Raw genomic sequence first — 22,142 nt, forward strand, 5'->3', positions numbered from 1 at the left:
CCGCCTCAATTACATATATGTAAAAAAGCATAAATATAGAAGATAAATAAAAGAAGGTGAGAGGTGTTTGAGGAGCTTTCAGTAATATTTTACATTAACAGGTGGGTTGGTTTGCTCAGTTGACACAGATGTTATATAAGTTCATGTGCTGATGAAGGACTCAAGATTTTGACTGAATTGCATAGGAACATGTAGACTATTTGAATATAGACAATATCATCTCAGTTTTTGTGCTCGACATCCTTTAAGGGCTCACAGTTGTGCTCATTGTGTAGCTCTCTGGCTGTCAAAATAGAAAGTTTATGAGAATCCGACCAACACAGAGACCACAAAGGCGCTCTATTGTGCAGCCTGCCAGAAAAAAACAATCACGTGTCACCCAGTGGTGGTGACCCGATGCATAGTTCAAATACTAAGTTTGAAAAGTTGGCTTGAAAAAGTCAAGAAATATGGATGTTCACCACAAAGAGGAAAATGTACAAGGAAAAAGATAAAGTTCAAAGAATGAACAACAAGATACCCTGACCGTGGCTGGAGTTGATAGTGTTCATGGTTTTTCAAACTATGTTTCACACAATTATAAAAAAAAGTGTTTTGTGTATCTGGATTGCTGTCTTTCCTCAGCGAGGGATAGGCTAAAGTACCAGCAAAAGCACATATTTTTGCAGTATTTCCCATGTTTTTCATAGTAAATGTAGCAATAGCTATGCTCCTTCAAACTCCTGTTGGTGTTGGTACTGACTAATAATCATAATTCAATTTCTTTGTAAGTGCACTTGAGGAGACTGGGAACTGGGAAAAAAGGTCAAAGTTCAAAAGTTTAAAAAGTCAACTTGATTAACACAAATTTTTAATGGTAACAACCATTTTTTTTTTTTTTTTTTTTTTGTTTTTACCTAGCTATATCAGTATGTAAGCCCGTTTCCGCCCACACAAAGCCCCCCCCAAAGTATCCGTAACTCAAAATGTCGAGTTATTAACTCAGAATTTCAACTTATTTTCTCGAAATTTTGACTTATCAACTTTAAATTTTGAGAAAAGTAACTTTTCAGAGAGTTAGCTCTGCTAATCAGTAATATACGTGGAATGCGCACTCAAATTGGCGCTTTCGAGAGTACGTTTGCTGATAGTAACGCCATGTGATTCAGCTAATAACTCAAGAATTTCATCATTTGTGAAGCCACGCTGAAAATAATCAGCAATTTGTGCATTCATGACTGGCTGTAATACTAGTAGCTTAGCTCTAGCATTTGTAGCTGAGGGTTTCAGCTTCCGGCTAACAAGGAGATGATGTGATTCACGTAGATTACTGATTGGAAACTCTAACTCAAAATTTCAAGTTATCAACTCAAAAGTTTGAGTCAGTCAAAATTAAAGTAAGTCAAAATTTCGAGCTACTTTTGTCAAAATTTCGTATTAATAAGTCGAACTTTTGAGAAAGATAACTCGAGTTATGGATACTTTTTTGTGTGTGGCAGATATGGGCTTCCATAATATCAGCCTTCAATACTAGCAAAACATCGAAAGTTTAGGACATTGACAACTCCTTGGGCAATGACACCGCCCAGCTTTCCCTAGGTATACTTATGCATTTTGACAGTATTAAAATTTAGAGCCAGTATGGCAATAAATCCTCGGAGACTTCTGGTTAACAGAGCGTAGATGGAGGAGGATAGAGAGGCCGACAGACAGACAGACACACAGACAGGCAGGTTGCCATAGTTATCAGAGCAGAGAGAAAAGAGTGGAAGGTGATGAACCTTCGTAGGTGTGTGTATGTGAGAGGCATCCACGGACCCGTAGGCAGACAATCATTGTGTCCTTGTCATTCAGTGAATCTGAAATGTGAACCCTCGTCTTTATCCAGCGCTCTCTGTTTCTCTGTTATCTCACCTTATTGTTCAACATAAAAGGCATGAGAGAAAAAACTTATCACCGTCTGAAGTCACAGTCGGACACATGATCAGAACTAACCAGAATTTTGATGTTGCTCTAACAGCCAGCAACCCATAAAAGTCCCCAAAGTAAAGATCATTCAAATATCCTTGTTTTATTTCTTTAAAGCTGGAATGTTTTTCTTCTCTGCAACATGAAAATTGAAATGTAAGGGTTGTTGGGTTAAGATTAAGTTTATGTGGTGAGGGTCGACTGCTTGAATGTAGCACGGTGCAAGGTCTCAGAGCCTCTGCCCACAGTGCTGAGTTCTTTTCGTTCGCTCATTGAAAAAGTTCTGTTTCCTATTAGAGCTGTGTAGGTTGGATTTATGCTTGAATAATTTCCTGTTAATAACTCACATTGTTTTACTTCATTCGCTGTTCGTTGCATGCCACCTGCCACCAATGAGACAATCAGCCTCCTTGCTGTTTCACTTTGTTTATGGACAGATGTTTTAGAACTTCTTGAAGCTTTTTAGATGTTCTCCACTGATTTGCTTGTGATTTTTTATTCTGAAAATCTCTCTTTGTTCTTAGTTGGCTATTTGTTTTTGTTTTTTTGGGTTTTTTTTTCTACATTTCTTTGTATTGTTTACCACACTGACTCAGGGGTGTACTACAAAGTGACGTTAATGGATTAGCAGCTATGTAGATCTTAGAGTCAAAGCTTTTTTTAATGCCTCTCTTTTTACCTGTCTAAATCACTGTGGTAACTTATACTGCAGCACCTGGTTTATAGCAGATTACATTCAAAGTTATAGTTTAAAATTGGCTTGAAGTACCACGATTTCACTAATTATTTTACTTTCATTATTTGCATGTGTTAAGTGTGATGTAGATTCTTTATTGGCCACGAAGGAAGCCCAGCTGTAAAATTTCAAGAGTTCTAGCTTTGCACTGCCATTGCATTGGAATGTTTTTATATTTGATTCTAAGTTTCTGCTAATTCTCTTTCCCACAATTACAGCTACTAGAACACAAAGTAGAAAATTAATCAGTTATATTTGTTTGCTGGTCATTAAAAATTTTAATTCATCAATAGTGGTGATCTAATGATTTTCTTGTTTCCTTTATTTAGACTATAAGATGGTAACTTTTAATTTTTAACTGTATTTTATGTTCTTTATAGATTTCTATAAAAATAAATAAAGTTTATTATTTCTGTCAACTTCTTATCATCATTATCTGATAATGTCCTTCACTGGAGTAGGGACACTCATAGGGATCATTTTATGTGGACAAGAAGAGTCATGAGTCTAATGAAATCTGGCTGTGTTGAAATTCCTTAATAGTATAAACCACTCCGATGGCCTGCGTATGACCTCTTAAGAGCAGTTCACAGCAAAATGACCACAACATGTACACCGAACCTAAATTTGATGACAGGCTGATGAGATGAAAATGGTACTTCTGTCTAATTATAAGACTTATCCAATTCAGGAAGATAGATTACCCAGAGAGGAGCCAACGCCAGTCACTTGTTGGATTTGAACCCAGGACAGTACCAATCACTGTAGCATCAGTGAATTTAATCTGACCACCAGTATTTCCCAGCTCGCTTGAAAGACAAAGCCAATACAGTTAGACACGGAAAAAAATGAAGTTCTCTTTTAAGCCCATATGGAAAATATATATATAAATCTTATAAAGTTTGTATATGTCTTGTGTGAATCTTGTATGAAAAGCACACAAGAGTGAAAACAGATATAAGAGCTCTTGAAAAATTATATAATGAAACTTGTATGTTTTGGATACTTACTAAAACAATATATGAAAGTAATGAGAAAGTGGCCACTTTCATGAGTAAATCATATAAGTTTTTACTATTTCTTTTCCATATGGGAGACCACGTGTGAATCTGTAAATCAGACATGAAGAAGTGATAAAAAGCTAAGGGTAATAGCTGTCTCAAATCAAGTTGAAAATTCCACAGTCTCCCACACACACTTGTATCTAGAGACTCTTCCAGGTTGTGAATCAAAACCCCAGGAATAAGTAGAATGTTGGCTTGATTTCCTGGCAGTTATAAACGGTGTGGACAATAACCATAAAAATATGTTCATGAAGACATTTTTTTTATTGTGCAGTAAGACATTAAACTAAGTTTTATACTCGGGTCTTGGTTGTCTATGTTGACCACAAAAGAATGCAATCTCTTTTTTCTTCCTTACCTCTGTGGTATGTATATACAGGTCTTGAATGCCATTGCTTTTTTTTTTTTAGAGCTTTATCTCTTCCCTGTTGCCAGTGTTCAAACTGAGAATAAGTGAACAAAAGAGTGCTTTTGAAGGAGTTCAGACTGCTCTCCACTGACTGTGTTCTTTGAAAGGTTGACCAAATATCAGACTAATCTTGAGGCATCAAAAAAGAAATCTCAGAAATTCACAAAGAATCACAGTGAATAGATTAAATTGAAAAGATTTTGATAGCAAATCTATAAAAGTGGCTGCATTATCATTCCAGGGTTCAGAGAGAGACAAAGAGGAGTTGCACTTAGACTGTTTGATTGTGAGTTGAGATTTAGGCATTTGTGACTGTGGGACTATTTGTTTGAACACTTTGTTGAATAAGCTTAGGAAAATGAATTTATATTAAGTACAGCAACCTAATTCGCAACAAATAAAGCATAAAAAATAAATGTGGTGTATTAATGCATGATTCTGTTTTATTTCAAGCCGGCATATTTCCCACAAAAGGTGCAGCTCGTGCACATGTTGCAGGTCATGTTAAAACTGCACATCCCATCTTTGTTGGAAGGATTCAGGGGAATTACTCTTGGAACAAAAAAAAAATCCTGGGGAAGTCTGCACATGCCTCCTGTAGCTTTCCAAACAATCAAAATTTTTACATGAATCGTTTTAAATGCTTTGCTCTGACTGCAGCTACAAATAAGCACAGTGGGTAGCTGCCTAGAATGGTCATTTTGGCTAACTGCATAGGGATCTACATCTGGGTCACCTCACCTGCTGGCTGACTTCAATGGTTATTTTGACAGCAGTTATGTTCGAAATCAAACGGTGTGACTGCTCAAACCGCAGAACAGCTGATCAGTGATTTTACCATCATCACACCCCCCAGAAGTTACACATTAAATGACGACTGATTTGGAGAAAAATTGGGCCAACTCTAAAATTTATTTGGGGCTAAAAGTCTGTATGGTATCCTTGCAAGGTTTCTGTGACTAAAATGCACATTTTCTGTTAAATCAAATGTGTTTCAATACATTACAGCTCGAGGAATTTGATTAACTATAAATATTTTGTGTGCTTCAGTGCTTTAAGGTGAATTAAAACCACTAGAATATGTAATACAGGAGGAATAAATACGGGACTTTGTGTTATTACTCATTGAGAAGCTGGTTAAAATATTTATCCGTGACGTTTCCTTTATTTAAAAAAGTCGTAATGGAAGTCTGGGCTTCTTAAGTGGCAGGGGCTTCTCAGATATCATTACTAAAAGCGTGGGAAACACGTGTGCATGTGATATGTTGTGAGTATTCGTATGAGAATGTGTGCGCATATGTGAGAGAGACTTTGGGTGTCTTAGATGTTTTTCACAGTTCATCTGTCTTGACATCTGGCCAAACAGCTGGACTCATCTGGACAAACACTCACAGACAGTCCACGCTTTTCCAAGTGCTTCTCCTCTCAGACTTCCTTACACTTTTCCTCTCCTTCTTACTCACCCTTGATTTGTTTGTCTCCCATGTGCACGATATGGTACATTTATATTTATCTATTTTTCATTGTGTATACATGCACATGTTCTTTAACTTGTTTTCTTAAACTTTAATTGTAATGTCTAGTGTAACATAGTATATTTATGTGTTTATCTGTGCATGATTTCCAGAAAGGAAATGTGAACCATATGTAGGCCATGTTCAGCATTCCAGGACTTTAAGTTCAACAAGCTTGCCATTCATAGTGAACACTCTGTGATCTCTTAGGGACAGCTGATACTGGCCAATGTTCCATCCTTGTACTGCAACATGTAAAATGCAGCTTTTGATATCTTGAATGGAAGTTCTGGTTAAACACTGAACAGTTATAAACCTTGGTTGGTTTTTACATTTTAGCTTTACATGCATAGCAAAATAGTAATTTTGATTATTTTTTTTAAGAATTGAATTAATGATTTAATTGATAAATTCTTTTTGAAAACGGTCTCTTTTTTGTTAAAAAACTGAGTGTTATTTCAGGCAGACCGTCAGCGGCTCAGTGCCAGCCCACATCAACTGAGGGTTTGGCTGATGTCCTTTTTTGCATCCAACTGTCAAGTCTAATATAGGGTATGTTATTTAAACTGCCCACAGTTGCTGTGCCTCTGCAAGCCACTTCGCAACTCACTCCAATCCCAGGTCCTCTGTTCAAGCTTTATCTGACTTATCCGTGTCATAGTTGTTTCTGTAGGAGGTCTCTGCTATATTGGTATCCCTCAAAAGCAAGTCATTATATCTCAAGGAAAATTCCAGTAATTTTATGTCAATAGGTAGGGGTGGGGGAAAAAAATCGATACTGTGTAGTATCGTGATATTTTGTTTGCTAATAATGTATCGATACAGGAACAGCAGAAATCGATATTTTGTTACAAAAAAGGTTTTTGTGGACTGGAACATGCTCTGACTTCAGAGCATGTTGATCCTTTTTCTGAGCAAGAATCCTGACATTCCTTCACTGTCCAAATGTGTTTAACTTGTTTTTTGGCAGCAATAAACATGACAGTTTACTTATTTTAATTTAAGACATGTTTTATTTTAATTAAGTTTAAAACTTTTTTATTTAATGTAAAATTGTATTTTGTTTTAATTTACTTTCAAATTCTTCAGTTGCTGAATGGGCTGCATAGTTTTCATAAATTGCATAGTTCAGAATAGCTATAATTGGACTAGACTATAATACAAACCGTTCAGTTTGTCAACAATAAAACTGAAATGAGAGAAAGACTGAGTGTGAGACTTTGATATTAGATAAAATTAATATTGATAAAGTTTACCTTTATGTACAGAATCTGAATATCGCAAAATATTTTAAAAAATTGCAATAATATTGTATCGTGCGTTAAGTATTGTGATAATATTGTATCGTGGGATGTATGGTGATTCCCACCTCTATCAATAGGGAGAGATCACTTAGAAGACTTGAACATGATTTATTGAGATTGAGAAATTAATGTGTTTGGTAATTAGACATCATGGCAGAACAGACTCCCAGTGGTGATAGGATTTAAGACAGGAGCCCCCGGAGTCTAGACGCTGGTGGTGGTGAAGATGAAGACTGAGGCTTAGATGAAGCTCTGATGGGGAGGAGGTTAGTTGCACTGACGGTGGGCAAGAAGATGACTGGACCAGAGTCATGATGTCAGTACTGAGATTGACAGCTTGGGAAAGTGGTAGTGATGTTGTATTTTGAAATATGCTTTTTAAAGCTTTAAGCCCTGCTTTTTCAGTAACGTGTCTATCCACTGTTGCTCAGTTAAACTTATGCAGTGTAACTGGTGATTGCTGCAGCCATTCTCAGTTGAAACATTTACTTTTAGATTGCACAAAACTAGCGACTAATATTCAACTGTATGTTTTTGGTAAAACACATTTGCCATTTCCAGCAGTTTTGGTGCACAGTATTGTTCTTTGTTGGAGATTCCCAAAGTGAACTGTCACTGAAGGTTGACAGTATTCTAGCTTCCTGGCTCCATGACATATATGGTCTTGTCTCATTGTATCCACTAGGGAAATTAAATGCATCAGGATGGATTTCCATCAATCCATTCATATGATATTTTACGTCATTTAAACATTTATTGATTAAATATGTAGATTATTTGAAAACTAACTGAATGATAATAGGTCTTAGGGATGAACAGAGTGGTGTCAGCCTTACATAGATGGAGAAATGTGCTGAATGTGCATAAATATGACCTATTGTGGAATAAATTATGGCAGTGAGTGGTATATCATACGTTTGGTCTTCACATTTATCCTTGATATCTGGCTTGTTGCATTTTCTTTCTGCATAAAACATCCAAGTTTCCTGAATGTCCTTCCTGCTTGAATGAACCTGGTCTCACAAGATTACCATAACAATAAGGTTGAAAACAAAGTCCTGTTAGCACAGTATAACTTTATTAATGGATTCCAAGAATATCCTGGAAAAAAAATTGGAGGATTTTCCATAATGTATGTCCTCTCCTAGTTTACATTCTGTGGCTCCAGCAGTGAAAAATGTCCATGGTCAGAAAATGAAAGTTGCTTGAACAACATAATGCAAATGAACAGTTTTGAAACAAAAGTACAAAATTGCTCAAAGTCTGCACAGTGGAAAGCGTGCCAGAAAAATATTCTGTCCATGCTTCTTTTATCAAAAGATAAAGTGATTACAGCCATTTCTATCTGTTGATGTTAAATGATGTTAACTGCTTTTGACTGCACTGAAAATACACCCAAATTAAATAGCTTGGATGATGCGAAACCCTTGCCCTCCCCCTCATGTTCCAGGCTAATTACTCATAACCTCAGTACAACAGAAATACAGGCATCATTTTGATTTGAAATACAAAACCTAAATGCAAATCAGGATGTGCTGTTCCTAACAACCCCCCACGGTAGCATTTGGCAATTGCCCACCTTTTATTTTATGCTTTGACTAAGAAATCCAGCCTGGCCTCATTTGAAGTGCTCTGAACGGACTTTGATGTGTGATTAACGAAGATCTGAATGCACAATAACATAGAACTTGCTTCGAAGTTATCATGTACTGTGTTCTTTTCTTTTTTAGATATGTTGAAAACGAGTGAACTAACTTTTGAAATATTGTAATTTTTTTATTGGATAGTTGATGTAGGTTTGCTTTTTATTTCAAATTTTTTAAGCTATAAAAAAAAGTAGAAGGTATATGCAGGCATCAGTACTAATGCATAAAGCTCTTTAACTTTCAAAAGTTGCATCTGTATGCAATTATCCAATTACCCATGTCTGTTTTCTTTCTTTTTTTTTTCTTCCCCAGGTCTGTTTCCAGCTGTGTTGAATCTAGCGACTATGGCTAATATAACAACCAATGCTACCTGTGGTTCAACTGGTCCAGAAATGTTCTGCAAGCTTGTGGAGCACGTTCCAGGACAGCCTGTTAGAAATGCACAGTGTCGAATCTGCAACCAAAGGAGTGCAAATCCCATGGGTAAGGAAGAGTCACATCCACATGAGACTTATAGTCTTAGTGATTACAACAATTAATCATTTTACATTAGTTAATTAGACTATGATTGGCCAGATGTTAACCAATCATTTTGTCTAAAACGATAATTATAGAACAAAACGAGGAATCAATTGCAACATGACAAGACGACAATACAAAATTAGCCTGCACTCATTATTCAAGTAGTCTACCAGACTGTCATAATACAATGGATCAATAATTCAATTAACCGCTCAGCCAGTCAAATACCCAATCAGTTTGTCAGTGAAGCACTCCATCATTAACTAGTATCCAGTGATTAGTCAACAAACCAATTAGTCAGCCATCAGTCAGCCAGTTCATTGTTGGTGTTATTCATTAAATGGAGCCCATCCTTTTCTTTATTTTCTTATTGTATACTCTTACATTGGCGCATATTCATATAGTGATGGGCCATGGTTTAAAATAATGAGGTCAACGTGTATCCATAGTAGCCTAGTGCTTAGTCTTTAGCGTGCTCTCAACATGAGGTTTTAGAGCTTTGTTTTTTTTTAACTTGTGGCTCTTTTTGTCCTTTTGAGCAGATATCTTTAATTACATTTTAAATATATACCATCAAATCACAACAGCAGTTTCCTCAGTGCACTTTATATTGTAAGGTAGAGATGCTACAATACTACAAGGAGAACCAGGCTCAGCGGCTATCTGCCACAACAATCCTTAATATGTTCATTGACAGTGTGTTCAGTATGTTCAAATAACAACTAGCTGTATTTTGGTAGGGTATGTAGATCACTTCTTGGCTGTGTAAAGTGAGTTAAGGGGGGGTCAACCATCAGGTTGCCCAACATTCAGAAATGGCCCACTGCTTATAAAAGCACTAAAAGAGCAGTTGACAGTTGGTGGGTGAAATTTAAAAAAACCTCATTGCTGTTGCTTTGGTCCTTGTATTTTGTGTAGAAAACAATATATTGTCTGCAAACACTCACCAACTGCTTGCCAAGTAGTAGTAAAACTGAAAAGTGCAACTCAACATATTGGTTTTAGAGACTTGTAACAACTTTAGTTTGAAGGTCAACACTTGGCAAGTCGGCATCTTTTATGCAAACTACGGGTGATTACACCAACCTACTAGTAAACACAGAAATCACAAGGAGCTTTTTGGCGCAGGGCTCTCTTTGTGACTGATTTCAACAGAAAGCTCTAGCATCCACCAGCTGGTCTGGGAATTTTTTTTTTTCTAGGACGTAGCTTCAGTTTTAAAATAAAGTTTATATGTCGTCATCTACAGGTAACTTTGTAAGAAAGCATTTACCCTAGGTCAGGGGTCAGCAACCTTTAGGACCCAAAGAGCCACTTGGACCTGGTTTCCACGCAAAAGAAAACACTGGGAGCCGCAAATACTTTTTGACATCTAAAATGAAGATAACACTGTATATATTGTTTTTTACCTTTATGCTTTGTGTGAACAACTAAGGTGTGTTGCTTATGAAATCCATGAAGTGCTACAGAGAAAGTTACATTTTATTTATGTAATTAACACATTTTGAAGAAATATAACAAAAGGAAAGACACCCAGCTGAACTAAAATGATCCATGTGGCAAACAAAAACTGTTGTGAGCCGCCACCCTTATATCGGCTTTGGGCTTTTGGAGCCTTGACCTGACTTTTAAAAAATAATTGGAAAAAAAGCACTATGCTGCTGAAAAATGAAAAATAGATATTTGCAAAATTCTGCCTAAATATGTATTTTACCATGTTAAGGTGTGTGGCGGGGCGTGGTCTGCAGCGCCGCTGCAGGGGAGGCGGACGCACCTGAGCGGCACCCGCAATCACGCCTCGCCGCCTTAACGTCTGTGCTATCTATGCTGTTGTTGGTGTATGTCGGGCTGTGGGCTGAAAAGCTACAGCCGGCTGTATGCGTACAGCAACCCTGTATGAAAAGTGGTCAACCAAGAGATGCTGAAAAACATGTTCATGCAAACATCGTCGGGTCTGCCGTGTTTACAATGGGACTTCTGCTCCTGAACCTCTGTGCACAGCGTCTGCAAATCGGGGCTGTACGAAGTCACTTTCATCTTTACGCAGGACTGTAAGCTGTCATCTGTGAGGCGTGAGCGGTGTTTGTTTTTAACATAGTTCACGGTGGAGCTGCTGACATAATGTGGATCCGAAGATCCATAATTGACCTACCTGGGATTAAAAATCTCGATAAATGCACGGCGTTTCTGCGGGTACACCGGCTCCCACGAGTGTGACGCTTATTTTGAACGATGAAAAAATAATAAAATATAATTTTATTTTTATATTTCAATATCACAATAATCTTCCAATTTAGAAGTACAAGTTAAAAAAAAGAACTAACATAAATAAAATACACTTCAGCTAAATACTTCTAATTTATTTTACCAAACCACGCCGAGCCACAGTATAAGTATAAGCCGCAGGTTGCCGACCCCTGCCCTAGGTGAATATTCATTTTCTATATCGTGGTTTTAGTGTTTTGTCCATTCTTTATTTGCTTTCTGTAAAATAATTTTCTTTACTGTGTTCTTCTAATGCCACACAGCAGGGTAGGAAAGAGCAAGATAAGTACAATACCTTTATTTTGTTATAGATCATTTCCATTACTTTTAACTGAAATGTCACAGGTAAGTAGCCAGATGACTGACAGGTGCCAGTCAAGCTGAAAAAACATGTCTGCTCTTAAAAACCTTCATTAACACACCTATAAGCACCAAAACGATTCTGCATATAGCGCATAAATAAAATGCTTGATTGTGACCTTTGCTTTATAATAAATTATAGTGGCGATGCATTTTTATCTTCCTGCTCTATTAAAACTGTTCTATAGACTTGTAATAGTACCCAGAAGAAGACTGTGCAAATGCACTGACATTTTTTCTTATTCAGAAGTGAAATCAAATATTACTAAATGGGAAGGAAATCTATTACTACTTCTTTTACGAGGTGGACAAATGTGCTTTTGATATCTGGCTTTGAACGTCTCAAATGCCAGGGTGGAGAAAAATTGTAGAGTACTACATTTTCACTTTAGAACAATGTAGAATGCAAGATGAAAATACCTGAGATATTTAAAATAAACTGTTTCTGTGTGTGCTTACAGAACATCATCCCGTAGAGTATGCCATAGATGGAACCAATCGTTGGTGGCAGAGTCCGTCGATAAAGAATGGAATGGAGTACCACTATGTGACAATCACACTGGACTTGAAACAGGTAGAAAACACACATTCATTATGAGTGAAACGCTGTTCACGTACTTTCACTGCATGCCTCTTTTCTGTTTTATTTATTTATTTGTATTGAACCGGGTTACTTGTCTTTATCAGCTTGCATCATCAAATTTAAGCATTGATTTTCTAAGGTACAAAGTCTTAGAATAACAAACGGGCAGCAGTTTCATCATTCGACAGATTCCTTTAGTGATGACACACGTGCATAATTCGCCAATATAGAAATAATGTCAGCAGACACCCAAGAACACACACAAGCACATATTATATAGGAGAAATGTACAACTTTTCCTCATTTTATACCTGATTGTCAGCACCCGGGGTACCAGAGACTAGGAGGTAGGAATCACAAGCCCTGATTTCTGTTTGCAGATACAGACGTAATAAAAGATGGTTGGGCTCACCTCGAAGTCACTCGCTGGTTGGCAAATCCAAATCATGTTACAAAGCCTTGAGTGTTTTCACCATCACTTTATGTTTTGAAATCAGATGTGACAAGCGAGGAGTGGATGTGAGTGTGAAAATGCATGCTTGTTGGCTAAAGACTTGTCAGTCACAAGTTTTCATCAAATGAACATTTTCTGGATCCTTTCTGATCTGACATTTCAACTCAATCACTCAATTAGTCATTAATTGAGTGACTGAGTACAAAAAGCCATCAGGAAGCCTGAGCTTGGGACTGTACCAGAGACTTGTGTAAGACCAGGAGGTACAGATAAGATTTTCTATATCTGTGTTTGTTTTTTGTTTTTAAATACTGTCTAGCTTTATATGTTGGAGAAGTGGAGGCAGGGTGGGATGCTTAAAGATGGCTGGTTTCAGATGCAGCATTAACTAAGGGGCTGCACCAGGGCTGGCATAAGCTTAAAATATTTTTTAATTGGGAATTATTCCTCCATTCTCTGTGAGGTTTCATTCATGTCATTTTCATTCTTTAAGGTAAATAACCACATGCTTGTAATTGCAATTACTGCATGTAAAATTGAAATCCTTATAAAATTAATAATTTACTAATTACTGCCCAACCTTTCATACTTAGCCCAAAACATGCAGCAATAAATGCATAGCTGTGACCCAATAATTCAGCTTTGTGACAGGTTTATTTATTTATTTATTTAGGACAGTGCATGTTAATGAACATAAATGTAAAAAAAAAAAAAATTACATGAATGTAAACATGCCAGATTATAGCCAAGGGCTAATTTCCATCTGTTGTCCTTAAGCATAAAAAATAGACATAATAATTCATAAAAATTCATCATTCATTCATAATAAAAACTCCATCACCAAACTTACACATACACACCATTCTGTTCCCAAATAAAACATTAAAACTATACAACTCATACATGATCACACACTTGATTTGTCCATACCCAGTTTTTAACCTTTGCCTTAAACAAATTGAGTGTAGAGCATTCTCTAATGGGTTGAGGAAGACTGTTCCACAGATGGCCACCCTGGACAGAGAGGACGTTCTGCCCAAATGCTGTCTGTCTGTGGGGTATAAACAAGTCTCCTCAGATTGTAGCTCGAGTGGTCCTGTCTGAGCTTTCTTTATGCCAAATGAACTGCTTTAGTGGTGGTGGAGCAAGGGAGTGTAAGACTTTATATATTAAACACACTCTTTTAAGTTTCACTAAGTTATTGAAGTTCAGTAATTTATGTTTTTAGGTTTGTGATGTGATATCAAACCGCTTTTTAAAAAAAAATGAATAAAGGGCAAAATCCTCTTTATCAAGGGGTATTTAAGGGGTATTCAATGTAGTCCAAGCAGAAATTCTAAGTACACAAATGCTCATGCATGTGTGCTATTGCAGCATGTTCATTCTCTGAAGGCGCACCTTCACTTGATGCCGCATCAGAAATGTGTCTTGTCAGTACAGTGGAACCCCGACTTACAAAATTAATTCGTTCCCGAGGGTCTTTCGTAAGTCGAAGCACCCATCGTGCGTTTTGACTGAGGCCATGCTGAACGATAGGCTATAGGCTAATCCTAACTAGAACAACAATACGTTGTTCAAGTGGAACAGCGAAGCGCAAGTACGGAAGCCAAGGGGTTGTCACTAGGGGTGGGTTTTGATAATCGATTTATCGATTAAAATAGATTCTGGCTTGGATAACGTGATATCGATTCATTAAAATCCTGAATCGATTTTTTAATATAAATTTATTTTACCTGAAACGCCAGAATCTCAGGTGAAACCTCACAAAATTTTAACAACCACCAAACAGCTAAAACAGTGAATGAGAGCAGGAACACGTGCACATAAATGTAAACACAAAGCGCGGACCGCAGATCAGAATCAGTGAGATGTGGCTTTCTCACCCAATGGCACGGACACGGTCGGGGCTGAAAGCCGACAGCTCGCTGATTCTGATCTGTCGGCGGGTCCGCGCTTTGTGTTTACGCCCTTTTTGCGCTGATTCTAAAGCTGTTAGTTTTATCTCTCTCCAAACAATACTGACTGAACCAGCAGCAAAAGAAGCAGCAAACTATGCTTCACATAAACATTGTCATGGACTCCCTCTGACTTTTGGTGTTTTGCTTCCAACATGATAAAATCAGACATCATGCACAGCTCTCTCTCTCTCTCTCTGTACTTCAAGAACAGTTTCCCGTCTATCCCCAAAATCTGTTTTCTGCATTATTCGCTTGCTTGTTACGCACAAGTCTACCGTTGTTTACAGCGCTGTCGGCCGCTGTTTTTTTCCTTTTACTTACTTCCGAAAAGAAAACCTAATTTCTGCTGTTCAATGGGCTTCAAATGCAAAACGCTTAGCTGTGTCTCTAATAAAACTGCTGTAACTTCAGAGGTAACGTTCATATGTTGATTAATCGTTTTCTTTCGTTTTTGATGTACTGCAGAATATTTTTATAAAATCCAGGCCAGGAAAATCACCTTCATGTTTTTCTGTGTTTTATCTTCAGCTACTTTGACACAAAGGCATCTGCTGTGATGCTCACACCTTTCATAAAGTCTTGCGAGTGTCAGCTTCCATTTTATAGATACAAAAATATGTAAATGTACTGATCTGAATTATAATATTTCTGACTGTCTGAGGCAAAATTTCCCAGATACAAATCGAATTGAATCGAATCGTGGATCGAATCGTTTCGGGACCTTGTGAATCAGAATCGAATCGATTCTAGAAATCAGTGACGATACCCAGCCCTAGTTGTCACATGATTCGGAAGGCATTGTGGGCATTGTAGGCTCAGCCAATCAGAGCCAGTGGATTTTGTTACTCGGGCATTTTGCCGTAACATGGGCAAAAATATTGCTGTTCAGTGCCTTCGTGACTTGAATTTTTCATGAAACGGGGTATTCGTAACTCGGGGTTCCACTGTATATAAACATCAATCCCTGTTTGCAATGTCCCTTTTTTTACACACTTTTTTCATTTGTTAAGGTTCATTTAACAGCTTCAGAATCATTATTTAATTGCTGTGTTGTATAAGTGTATTATACATTCAGACATACAGATATTTAAAAACTCTTACTAAAAGGAATATGTTTCACTAGACATGTATACCTTTTTTTTTTTAAATTTTCGCTCAGTTTACTTTTAGTTTTAGAAGTAATATTTAGCTTTTCTTAAATTGATTTATATGGAGATCCACAATCTCAGCTTTCCATTAGAATCAGACGTACTCACACAAATGCTTATTTTAATGAGTCAAATTCTTTTCATTTGCTTTCTGTTTGTGCACATATGATTGGATTCACACTGAGCGCAGATGCATTCAGCTGCCAGGTGCTTGATCCATCAAGCTCATCCCTTTTCTGCCACTGTGTTCCTTTTCCGTCAGGATGTTGCACGTACAAACACTGTCTTCCCAGAGCTACATTAACACCCTGTGCTGCATGCTGTCATGGTCAGCTTAGCTTGGATTTTATTTTCTCTGCAATTAAAGTGATTACTGCAGTTAGTCATTTAAAGGTGCGGTGTACAAAATGTGTCATTGATATGTCATCAGGGTTTTAAGCTACACAGAACTGTTTCAGTAGAGCTGGAATTAGTTAAACCAACTTTGCTATTAATCACTTCATAATCTTGTGTGCCACGCTTTAAATATTGGCTTCCATTTTTGACTTGGAAAGCTTGGCAGGAATCTCTGTGATTGAGTGGCTGTGTACTGGCATGGGCTGATTTAGGACATTTAGTTTAGTTTAGTTTAGAAGTGTGATTAAATAGATAAGACTGCCAGATTGTAATTATATAGATGTTATGAGAATAAAAGTAATGAGAATAGAAGATTTAGTTTATGAGAATCCATGGCTTCATTAAGAGAAGTCAGTCAAAAATTGGTCTAAAAGTAAAAAAAAAAAAAAGAGATTAATTTTAGATGTCTAATAAAAACACCAATATTCATGAAAAAGCTGAAAACTAACTCGGGTTAACAATTTCTGATTTTCTGATCCCTATTTGACTTTATTAAGTATGTTTTTGATGTCAGCTGATCAAAATTCATACTTTACTATTATAGGGTTATGTAAAAAAATCCAGGTCTAGAAATTGTAACTTGCTCATCCCTTCTGGCGCCTGTTATAGTGGACTGGAAATATGTCTTTAAATTCATTTTAAACATATAAAGAAGAAACAGCAGTTAACCTCCAGCCTTTTTACACATCTAATGCATCCTTTTCTCTTTCTAATCCATGTGATGCGTTCATGGTGCAGATGTAAAGTTGCGGTTGTGATTCTGTCCTAAATCGAAGAAGAAAAATTAGAGTTATTTAAAAGTTGCATTTAAATACTTTACTAGGCAGTTTGCTACAGTTTAGTAGAGGCTGATTAAAGGTTAGTTCGGAGTTCTGAGGTGACGTTTGTAGTAATGTGCTAAGTTGGACTGATTCTGGACAGACTGTGGCGTTCATAGGTTATATTGAGGCCTTTCGTATGTAAGCTGATGATACTGATTAGATTCTGCATTATCTGCTGTCTAAGGATTGGGCTCAACCATGATACCTCATTTAACATCTGCTGAAATTTAAATCCAGGTAACTAAATCCATAAAGAGAAGTAAACCTCTGCAGCAGTGCAGGTCAGCTTGTCAGAGCCTAAACACAAAGAAAATCTACCAAAAAAGTTATTACATGACTTATTTCTAACTAGTTATTTAACCTCATGCCGCACTGCTCCACCTGATCTACAAAAGGCTGCAAAAGTGTAAAATGGAGCAGCAGAACTGTGGAATAAAAATAAATAATTAAATAAACAAGATAAAGTGAAAAGACAGACATGGAGCAGAGAAATTATGAAAATGATGATGACTGAAAAAGAATCTGTTAATTTAATGGCAGTACATTGCTCCAAAAATAATTGGATCACATGTTTTTCAAATGGAATTTAAAGTTTTTTGTTATAATAAAAATAAAGTAATTTTTATATGGCAACGTCTTGCAAATAATGTTTGTTTCAGTCAAATATATCCGGAGTTAATAAAATGGACTTGGGTTATTCAAATCAGTTAATAGTCTGGTGGTGACTGCTGTCTTGTGGCTCATTAAAATCAAACTGCTAACTAGCAGTGCTGTGCTCTATTCATAGAGGATATTTGTCATAACACTAATAGAAATTGCAGGTGGTGGTAGTAGATTTCACTTTTACTTCACAGGTAAACTGGACCCGTTTGACTGACAAAACATAATCAATGGGAAATCATCAAAGAACTGAAATTACAGCAACTAGCTGTATCCACAACAAGCAGAATAAAACCCTCCTAGTTGCCTTTTTTCAAATTTTAAGATTTCTATTCTAACATAATCCCACACGTTTAAGACAATGATGGATGAAAGTGGATGTGATGGAATGACCCTCACAGTTTAAAGTGTAGTTTGTTAAGCGAAATGACAACAAAAAAGTAGTGAAACAAACAAAAAGTAAGAGTTGAATACTAATGTCACATATGAATATTGTAGTATTTCTGGTCAGAGTCCTACTATTCATACTGAATTTAGAGCCACAAAGACAACTGCAACAAAGTGAGGCAAATGTGAAGAGTGCTTTTTCCTTTTCTTGCTTGCTCTTTTTTTCCTGAACGTAATTACAGCCCTGCACAGGAAGAAGAGTAACAGCCATCTTGAAATAATAATGACTTTAGGCCCATCAATCACACCTTTCACCACTGTGGTGCGTCTACTGAATAAATATTAAGGCTTCAGTGGTCTCACAAATACACACACGCACACACACCTGTCTCTGGAGTTGTCACGGGGGTGGAACGGACTCAGGCGCAGACTGAGGTAGCACAGTTCAACGACACTTTATTAATCACACTGGTGCGCTATATACACGTGAAGGGAGGGGGGAAACACCAGGGTCCCGGGGATCAATAGGCTGGGGAGACACTTCTTCGCACTCGCTCTGCTCCCTGTCCAAACAGTCTCCACACAAGCAGCTCAGCTCACTCTCCTACTCACGGGGTCCAGGGGTCACAAAAGGGCTGATCCAGGTAAACCTGTTTACACAGACGAGGGTAAGTCGAAGGCAAACACGGGAACAGTAGAATCGCAAGGAAGCCAGGAACCAGGGCACCCTGACGAAAAGTGGGCTACTGGAACAAGAAGGCATCGGTGGGCAAGAGACGAAAACAGGGCGTTGTTGGAATGCTACTACGCAAGTAACCCCGGCGGAAGGGGCTACATGAATAGGATGAGGGACCTATGGATTCTTCGATACCCAACATCCACAATGACGGCGAAACAACTAGTAGCTCAGTGTTCCAACATTCGAAAGAAGGGACTGCTCTCACAGCTAGAGATTGACGAGGTACAACACAAATGCTACGGCAAGGAGGAGTCAGGACGCCAGGTCAGGGGGGAGATATCATCACCCCCACCCGAGATTGGGTACATAGCCCCAAGTGCGATAGGAGAAGGATCGTTGAGTGCGAGAGGAACTGACCTGAAAAATAGGATCATGGCCAAGCTTGAAACCTGGATCCCCCGTAGCCGGTTACCAAGATTACGTGAAGTACCCTCAGAAGGTCTGCTAGATGATGTTAATGCAGCACTACGGGCAATACCTACAACCACGATTACCGACACTAACAAGCTGATCTACAATACGGCAGCAGTGATCAGTGAGATGCTTGGCTACAAGTTGAACTGCGACAAGGGGCAGTACCCTCCATGGAGAAGGAGGCTAGAGGGCAAGATCAAAGTAGCACGGAGGGAGGTTAGCCAACTAACGGAGTTGCAAAAAGGTGCGACAAATAAGGTGCCTAAGAAATACAGCAAGCTGTCCATACCTGAGGCCTTGGAAACTGCCAAGCAAAGACTCACAGCCTTGGCCAGCCGCTTGAGGAGGTACACCAGAGAGATAGAAGGCAGGAGAATAAACCAGCTGTTCTCCACAGAACCAGCAAAGGTGTACTCTCAGTGGCAAGGGAACAATAAGAGAACAGCACCACCAAGGCTGGAGACGGCGCAATACTGGAAGAGCATATGGGAGAAGGATGCAACCCATAATGGCAATGCTCAGTGGCTAGAGGATCTGAGGGCAGACCACAGCGACCTCCCTGAACAGGGTCCAGTAACCATCACAGTGGCAGATATCCAAGAAAGGGTCTCCAGTATGAAGAGTTGGACAGCACCAGGGCCCGACATGGTTCATGCCTACTGGCTGAAGAAGCTGACTGCACTCCACGAGCGTCTGGCAGCACAAATGAACCAGCTGCTAGTTAACGAGAGACACCCGGAATGGCTAACTGAAGGCCGGACGGTCCTGATCCCCAAGGACCCCAAGAAGGGACCGGTCCCCTCCAACTACCGACCAATAACCTGCCTCAGTACTACATGGAAGCTCCTGTCAGGCATCATATCGGCTAAGATGAACAGGCACATGGGTCAATACATGAGCGGGACACAGAAAGGAATTGGCAAGAATACCAGAGGCGCAAAACACCAGCTACTGGTAGACAGAACAATCAGCCGAGACTGCAAGACCAGACTGACCAACCTGTGCACTGCCTGGATTGATTACAAGAAGGCCTATGACTCAATGCCCCACAGCTGGATACTGGAATGCCTAGAATTGTACAAGATCAATGGGACCCTAAGAGCCTTCATCAGGAACTCAATGGGGATGTGGCGTACAACACTAGAGGCCAACTCCAAGCCCATAGCACAAGTCACCATCAAGTGCGGGATCTACCAAGGAGATGCTCTGTCCCCACTGCTGTTCTGCATAGGCCTGAACCCCCTCAGTGAGATCATTAACAAGACTGGCTACGGATACCGACTACGGAACGGAGCAGTTGTCAGCCACCTCCTGTACATGGATGACATCAAGCTGTATGCCAAGAGTGAACGAGACATCGATTCACTGATCCACACTACCAGGCTATACAGCAATGACATTGGAATGTCGTTCGGACTGGAGAAGTGTAGTCGGATGGTAACAAAGAGAGGGAAGGTAGTCAGAACTGAGGGGATTGAACTACCAGAAGGCAACATTGCAGACATAGAGGACAGTTACAAGTACCTGGGGATCCAGCAGGCAAATGGGAACCATGAAGAGGCCGCTAGAAAGGCTGCAACCACCAAGTACCTGCAGAGGGTCAGGCAAGTCCTGACGAGTCAGCTGAATGGTAAGAACAAGATCCGGGCCATCAACACGTACGCCCTGCCCGTGATCAGGTACCCTGCTGGGGTAATAGGCTGGCCAAAGGAGGAGATAGAAGCCACTGACATAAAGACAAGAAAGCTCCTTACCATGCATGGAGGGTTTCACCCCAAGTCCAGCACCCTGAGGCTGTACGCTAAGCGGAAGGAAGGGGGCCGGGGACTGGTGAGTGTCAGCACCACAGTCCAGGATGAGACAAGGAACATCCAAGAATACATTGGGAAGATGGCCCCAACTGACCGAGTGCTCAGTGAATACCTCAGGCAGCAGAAACCCAAGAAAGAGGAGGGAGACGAGGAACCATCATGGAAGGACAGGCCCCTGCACGGTATGTACCACCGGCAGATAGAGGAGGTGGCTGATATCCAGAAATCCTACCAGTGGCTGGACAAAGCTGGACTGAAAGACAGCACAGAGGCACTAATCATGGCAGCACAAGAACAAGCTCTGAGCACAAGATCCATAGAGGCTGGGGTCTATCACACCAGGCAAGACCCCAGGTGCAGGCTGTGTAAAGATGCCCCAGAGACAATCCAGCACATAACAGCAGGGTGCAAGATGCTAGCAGGCAAGGCATACATGGAACGCCATAACCAAGTGGCCGGCATAGTGTACAGGAACATCTGTGCCGAGTATAATCTGGAAGTCCTGAGGTCAAAATGGGAGATGCCCCCAAGGGTGGTGGAGAATGACCGAGCTAAGATCCTGTGGGACTTCCAGATACAGACGGACAAAATGGTGGTGGCTAACCAACCGGACATAGTGGTGGTAGACAAACAGAAGAAGACGGCCGTAGTGATCGATGTAGCGGTTCCGAATGACAGCAATATCAGGAAGAAGGAACACGAGAAGCTGGAGAAATACCAAGGGCTCAGAGAAGAGCTCGAGAGGATGTGGAGGGTGAAGGTAACGGTGGTCCCCGTGGTAATCGGAGCACTAGGTGCGGTGACTCCCAAGCTAGGCGAGTGGCTCCAGCAGATTCCGGGAACAACATCGGAGATCTCTGTCCAGAAGAGCGCAGTCCTGGGAACAGCTAAGATACTGCGCAGGACCCTCAAGCTCCCAGGCCTCTGGTAGAGGACCCGAGCTTGAAGGATAAACCGCCCGCAGGGGCGTGCTGGGTGTTATATATACATACATATATATATAC

The 22,142-nt window shown here is 39.4% G+C and overlaps 1 protein-coding gene across 5 annotated transcripts in view; it reads left to right on the forward strand.

Moving 5' to 3' along the window:
* Positions 1 to 22,142, forward strand: part of lama2 (laminin, alpha 2) — a 231,189-nt gene that overhangs the window by 34,452 nt on the left and 174,595 nt on the right. For all 5 annotated transcript variants that reach the window (XM_085382585.1, XM_085382587.1, XM_085382586.1 and 2 more), the window contains exons 2-3: positions 8,933 to 9,103; positions 12,229 to 12,341. In XM_085382585.1, coding sequence (XP_085238711.1) covers positions 8,933 to 9,103; positions 12,229 to 12,341 — 284 coding nt within the window. The remainder of the gene's footprint in view (positions 1 to 8,932; positions 9,104 to 12,228; positions 12,342 to 22,142) is intronic.

The sequence above is a fragment of the Rhamphochromis longiceps genome, linkage group LG15 (assembly GCF_057381845.1).
Source record: "Rhamphochromis longiceps isolate RC_006_pf linkage group LG15, R_longiceps_female_GT1.1, whole genome shotgun sequence".
NCBI lineage: Eukaryota > Metazoa > Chordata > Actinopteri > Cichliformes > Cichlidae > Rhamphochromis > Rhamphochromis longiceps.